Raw genomic sequence first — 5,810 nt, 5'->3', positions numbered from 1 at the left:
GAAGCCCAAGTCCAGCCGTGGCAGAGCCCGTGTGTGGTGAGGCCGCTTCCTGGTCCCGGGCGGCCCCTTCTCGCTGCGTCCTCGGGTGGTGGAGGGCGGGGAGCTCTCTGGGGTCCGTGATGAGGACGCGGATCCCGTCCATGGGGCTCCACCCTCAGGACCTCAGCACCTCCCTCAGCCCCAGCCCTGACCCCACCACATTCTGCAAGGTGAGAATTTGCACACAGGACTTTTGGGAGTACCCAGAAGTTGACACAACATTCTCCTCTGCATACTGGTTTTGCAGTGGATCTGCTTACTTAGGACAACAGCAGGAGAGATTAATGAGGATGAATAATTATTCCGTGGCCCATCCCGAATCCCCACAGGAACACACCCTGGTGAGTGTCAGCCTGTCACTGCCTAATGTGTCACAAAGGGAACCACCCGCAAGGCAGGCATAACAGCCACAAGCATCTATCAGTCCAGCTTTTTGAAGGCCATGTAGTACTCCAGCCGCGCCCGTGCCCTGTTTCCAGGGAGGCACCCTGGCGGCTTCCCCTCTGTGGTTTAGTCCTCCCAGGCCTGGCTCCCGGGCTCCTGGGTCCTCACACGCGCATCCCTCTGTGTGGTCCGTGTCCTCCCGGCCTCTTCTCAGAGGGACCCAGCCCCACGGGGTCGGGGCCGCCCTGGGGACTCAGGTTACCTCCGCTGCTCCTTATGACCCGGTCTCCACGCCCCTGCATGTGAGGCGAGGCCTCCAGCCCTGCAGCTGAGCGGTTTCTCCACGCAGCCCGTAAAGCTCTCCGCTGGGGATTCTCCAGCCCTCCTGTCGGCCCCCGATCCTCTCAGCGGCTCCTAGGGGTGTGGAATCAGCGCCCCAGGTCCAGGAGGCCTCCTGCCCCGACTCCCCCCACCCCATTTCCGCCTGGGTAAAGGACACAAATAGCAGCTGCTCACCCCCGGAGACCCCAATCTCTCCCCACACCCTGGCTTCAGGGCCTTGTATTTGTTTGGTTTCTTCTTTGTTTGTTTGTGTTTTGAGACAGGGTCTCACTCTGTAGTTGAGACTGACCTGGAACTCACTATGTAGCCCAGGCTGGTCTCGAACTCACAGAGATACTCGTGCCTCAGCCTCCCGAGTGCTGGGATGACAGGCCGAACTTGAACCTCATGGGGATCCTCCTGCCTCAGCCTCCTGAATGCTGGGTTGACGGGCGCGCCCCACGGTGCCCGACAGCAAATATATTTTCAATCCATGTCATTTTGGGCTTCTGGGTCCAACCCAGCTGTTCATGACACACACGTGTCAACCGACACATCTTAATGGAACCGAGATGCCCACAGTGCCCACAGTTCCAGTCAGTCAACAAACACATGAGGATGAACCCATCCTTGTTAGGGACCGAGGAGGTCCGGCCAGAATCCGTACAGCTCGGTTCATGGGGAAAGCTTGGGTTTTATATCGGGACAGCGGACGGGAGGCCACTCAGGGAAGCAGGGAAACCACCCAGGGACTGGTGCGGGGTTTTTACTATGTTTATGTTTACTCTTTGTTTGTTTGTACTGGGATTCGAACTTAGGACCTTGCCCTTGCCAGGCAGGCAGCGGCAATGAGCTAAATTCCCAGCCCAAGTTTCACTTTTTCCTTTTTCTCATTTATTCATTTATTATTGGTACCGGGATCAAACTCAGGTCCTTGCGCTCTCAAGGCAGGTGGTGGAACCACTGAGCTACATCCCGGCCTTCCTTTACTGGTATCTTTCCGGTGGGGCTGTGTCCCCTTTTATCTTGGTCTCCAACTCGTCCTCCTCCACCTCCTCCACCTCCTCCTCCTCCATCTCCTCCTCCAGCTCCTCCTCCTCCTCCTCCATCTCCATCTCCTCCTCCAGCTCCTCCTCCTCCTCCTCCATCTCCATCTCCTCCTCCAGCTCCTCCTCCTCCTCCTCCATCTCCATCTCCTCCTCCAGCTCCTCCTCCTCCTCCTCCATCTCCATCTCCTCCTCCAGCTCCTCCTCCTCCTCCTCCATCTCCATCTCCTCCTCCAGCTCCTCCTCCTCCTCCTCCATCTCCATCTCCTCCTCCAGCTCCTCCTCCTCCTCCTCCATCTCCATCTCCTCCTCCAGCTCCTCCTCCTCCTCCTCCATCTCCATCTCCTCCTCCAGCTCCTCCTCCTCCTCCTCCATCTCCATCTCCTCCTCCAGCTCCTCCTCCTCCTCCTCCATCTCCATCTCCTCCTCCAGCTCCTCCTCCTCCTCCTCCATCTCCATCTCCTCCTCCAGCTCCTCCTCCTCCTCCTCCATCTCCATCTCCTCCTCCAGCTCCTCCTCCTCCTCCTCCATCTCCATCTCCTCCTCCAGCTCCTCCTCCTCCTCCTCCATCTCCATCTCCTCCTCCAGCTCCTCCTCCTCCTCCTCCATCTCCATCTCCTCCTCCAGCTCCTCCTCCTCCTCCTCCATCTCCATCTCCTCCTCCAGCTCCTCCTCCTCCTCCTCCATCTCCATCTCCTCCTCCAGCTCCTCCTCCTCCTCCTCCATCTCCATCTCCTCCTCCAGCTCCTCCTCCTCCTCCTCCATCTCCATCTCCTCCTCCAGCTCCTCCTCCTCCTCCTCCATCTCCATCTCCTCCTCCAGCTCCTCCTCCTCCTCCTCCATCTCCATCTCCTCCTCCAGCTCCTCCTCCTCCTCCTCCATCTCCATCTCCTCCTCCAGCTCCTCCTCCTCCTCCTCCATCTCCATCTCCTCCTCCAGCTCCTCCTCCTCCTCCTCCATCTCCATCTCCTCCTCCAGCTCCTCCTCCTCCTCCTCCATCTCCATCTCCTCCTCCAGCTCCTCCTCCTCCTCCTCCATCTCCATCTCCTCCTCCAGCTCCTCCTCCTCCTCCTCCATCTCCATCTCCTCCTCCAGCTCCTCCTCCTCCTCCTCCATCTCCATCTCCTCCTCCAGCTCCTCCTCCTCCTCCTCCATCTCCATCTCCTCCTCCAGCTCCTCCTCCTCCTCCTCCATCTCCATCTCCTCCTCCAGCTCCTCCTCCTCCTCCTCCATCTCCATCTCCTCCTCCAGCTCCTCCTCCTCCTCCTCCATCTCCATCTCCTCCTCCAGCTCCTCCTCCTCCTCCTCCATCTCCATCTCCTCCTCCAGCTCCTCCTCCTCCTCCTCCATCTCCATCTCCTCCTCCAGCTCCTCCTCCTCCTCCTCCATCTCCATCTCCTCCTCCAGCTCCTCCTCCTCCTCCTCCATCTCCATCTCCTCCTCCAGCTCCTCCTCCTCCTCCTCCATCTCCATCTCCTCCTCCAGCTCCTCCTCCTCCTCCTCCATCTCCATCTCCTCCTCCAGCTCCTCCTCCTCCTCCTCCATCTCCATCTCCTCCTCCAGCTCCTCCTCCTCCTCCTCCATCTCCATCTCCTCCTCCAGCTCCTCCTCCTCCTCCTCCATCTCCATCTCCTCCTCCAGCTCCTCCTCCTCCTCCTCCATCTCCATCTCCTCCTCCAGCTCCTCCTCCTCCTCCTCCATCTCCATCTCCTCCTCCAGCTCCTCCTCCTCCTCCTCCATCTCCATCTCCTCCTCCAGCTCCTCCTCCTCCTCCTCCATCTCCATCTCCTCCTCCAGCTCCTCCTCCTCCTCCTCCATCTCCATCTCCTCCTCCAGCTCCTCCTCCTCCTCCTCCATCTCCATCTCCTCCTCCAGCTCCTCCTCCTCCTCCTCCATCTCCATCTCCTCCTCCAGCTCCTCCTCCTCCTCCTCCATCTCCATCTCCTCCTCCAGCTCCTCCTCCTCCTCCTCCATCTCCATCTCCTCCTCCAGCTCCTCCTCCTCCTCCTCCATCTCCATCTCCTCCTCCAGCTCCTCCTCCTCCTCCTCCATCTCCATCTCCTCCTCCAGCTCCTCCTCCTCCTCCTCCATCTCCATCTCCTCCTCCAGCTCCTCCTCCTCCTCCTCCATCTCCATCTCCTCCTCCAGCTCCTCCTCCTCCTCCTCCATCTCCATCTCCTCCTCCAGCTCCTCCTCCTCCTCCTCCATCTCCATCTCCTCCTCCAGCTCCTCCTCCTCCTCCTCCATCTCCATCTCCTCCTCCAGCTCCTCCTCCTCCTCCTCCATCTCCATCTCCTCCTCCAGCTCCTCCTCCTCCTCCTCCATCTCCATCTCCTCCTCCAGCTCCTCCTCCTCCTCCTCCATCTCCATCTCCTCCTCCAGCTCCTCCTCCTCCTCCTCCATCTCCATCTCCTCCTCCAGCTCCTCCTCCTCCTCCTCCATCTCCATCTCCTCCTCCAGCTCCTCCTCCTCCTCCTCCATCTCCATCTCCTCCTCCAGCTCCTCCTCCTCCTCCTCCATCTCCATCTCCTCCTCCAGCTCCTCCTCCTCCTCCTCCATCTCCATCTCCTCCTCCAGCTCCTCCTCCTCCTCCTCCATCTCCATCTCCTCCTCCAGCTCCTCCTCCTCCTCCTCCATCTCCATCTCCTCCTCCAGCTCCTCCTCCTCCTCCTCCATCTCCATCTCCTCCTCCAGCTCCTCCTCCTCCTCCTCCATCTCCATCTCCTCCTCCAGCTCCTCCTCCTCCTCCTCCATCTCCATCTCCTCCTCCAGCTCCTCCTCCTCCTCCTCCATCTCCATCTCCTCCTCCAGCTCCTCCTCCTCCTCCTCCATCTCCATCTCCTCCTCCAGCTCCTCCTCCTCCTCCTCCATCTCCATCTCCTCCTCCAGCTCCTCCTCCTCCATCTCCTCCTCCCCCGTCTCCTCCTCCATCTCCTCCTCCATCTGCTCCTCCTCCTCCTCCACCTCCCCACATCTCTGCGTCTGCTCCCTTCCACCCTATGGAAAACTCCGGTTGGCTCCCCCTCTCCTCTTCCCTGACAGCCTTTCCGCTCCATTCGCACTCAGGGCCTCTCACAAACTCCCCGTGCTTTGGAGCCCGACTGGTTTCCCTCAGGGTCCCAGTGCCGACCTCCCGCCCACCTGCCTGTGAGGCCGAAGGAGGGGACTCTGTTCCCGGGTGTGCAGCGGGCAGGGGCCGGAGCAGGAGGGTTTCAGTCCGGGCCGAGCCGCACAGAGCCAGGCAGGAGGCGGCAGCTCTGATCCCGGCCTTGCGCCTGGTGCGCCCGGGGGGGACCTGTGGTGGGGCGGCCCTGGGCTTCTACACAGCTGTGGGTTCAGGGACGACGGCTCCCTCGGTCTCACGAGGTTCAAAGGAAATTGCAGACCCGATCGGGAACCCTCCACGGCAGGAAGTGGCCGGCGGGACCCACTCGTGGCGGGACACGAAACGCCGCACCAGCGGAGCGCACACTTTTGTTTTTATTTGTTTGGTTTTGGGTTTCGTTTGTTTGTTTCCCCAACAGGAGTCGCACTGGGCGAGGCAGGCGATCCGGCCCGGCCCGCAGTTTCTTCCACAGGTTTCTCCCTAGGGGCCCAGGCTGCCGCAGACTCGGCCCTCGGGCGCCGCTGTCCTCCTCCGCGGCCTCTCCCTGCCCTGTCGCCTCTCTGGTCCCCTGTGCACGTGAGGAAGGCCCGGTCCCTGATTCCGCCTCTCCTTCGAGGAGGTCGGGGGCCCTGCCCACGCCCCGTCCGCTGTGCAGACGCAGAGCTGCGGCCCAGGGAAGCTCCCCCCAGGGCCCCTGCAGACCGCAGCGGCCCCAGGACCTTGGTGACTTGAAGGCTTCCTGGAGGCGGGGTACGCGGTGTGCACGGGGCAGACCTCTAATCGGATTAAGCCGCCGGCCTGGGGCCCGGAGAACCTTTTCCCACACCCACCTCGGCCAGGCGGGAGGAGAGGAGGCGCCGGGTCCCCCAGACGCACAGCCGCCAGGCCCGACCAGGCCACTCAGGTGCGCGGGA

General features: G+C 61.5%; 2 protein-coding genes across 2 annotated transcripts in view; both read left to right on the top strand.

The window, feature by feature from the left end:
• Nucleotides 1–5,051, top strand: part of Arsl (arylsulfatase L) — a 38,240-nt gene extending 33,189 nt beyond the window's left edge. The window contains exon 13 of the mRNA XM_019204824.2: nt 4,833–5,051. Coding sequence (XP_019060369.2) covers nt 4,833–5,051 — 219 coding nt within the window. The remainder of the gene's footprint in view (nt 1–4,832) is intronic.
• A 7-nt stretch (nt 5,052–5,058) lies between these two features.
• LOC104849635 (arylsulfatase D) overlaps nt 5,059–5,810 on the top strand; it is a 14,037-nt gene continuing 13,285 nt past the window's right edge. Inside the window, exon 1 of the mRNA XM_033760247.1 lies at nt 5,059–5,800. The gene's annotated coding sequence lies outside the window, so the exon portion shown is untranslated. The remainder of the gene's footprint in view (nt 5,801–5,810) is intronic.

The sequence above is a fragment of the Fukomys damarensis genome, unplaced genomic scaffold (genome assembly GCF_012274545.1).
Source record: "Fukomys damarensis isolate Sample0158 unplaced genomic scaffold, DMR_v1.0_HiC HiC_scaffold_39, whole genome shotgun sequence".
Lineage (NCBI taxonomy): Eukaryota > Metazoa > Chordata > Mammalia > Rodentia > Bathyergidae > Fukomys > Fukomys damarensis.
Note: the sequence above shows the minus strand (reverse complement) of the source record. Positions and strands in the feature narration are given on the sequence as shown.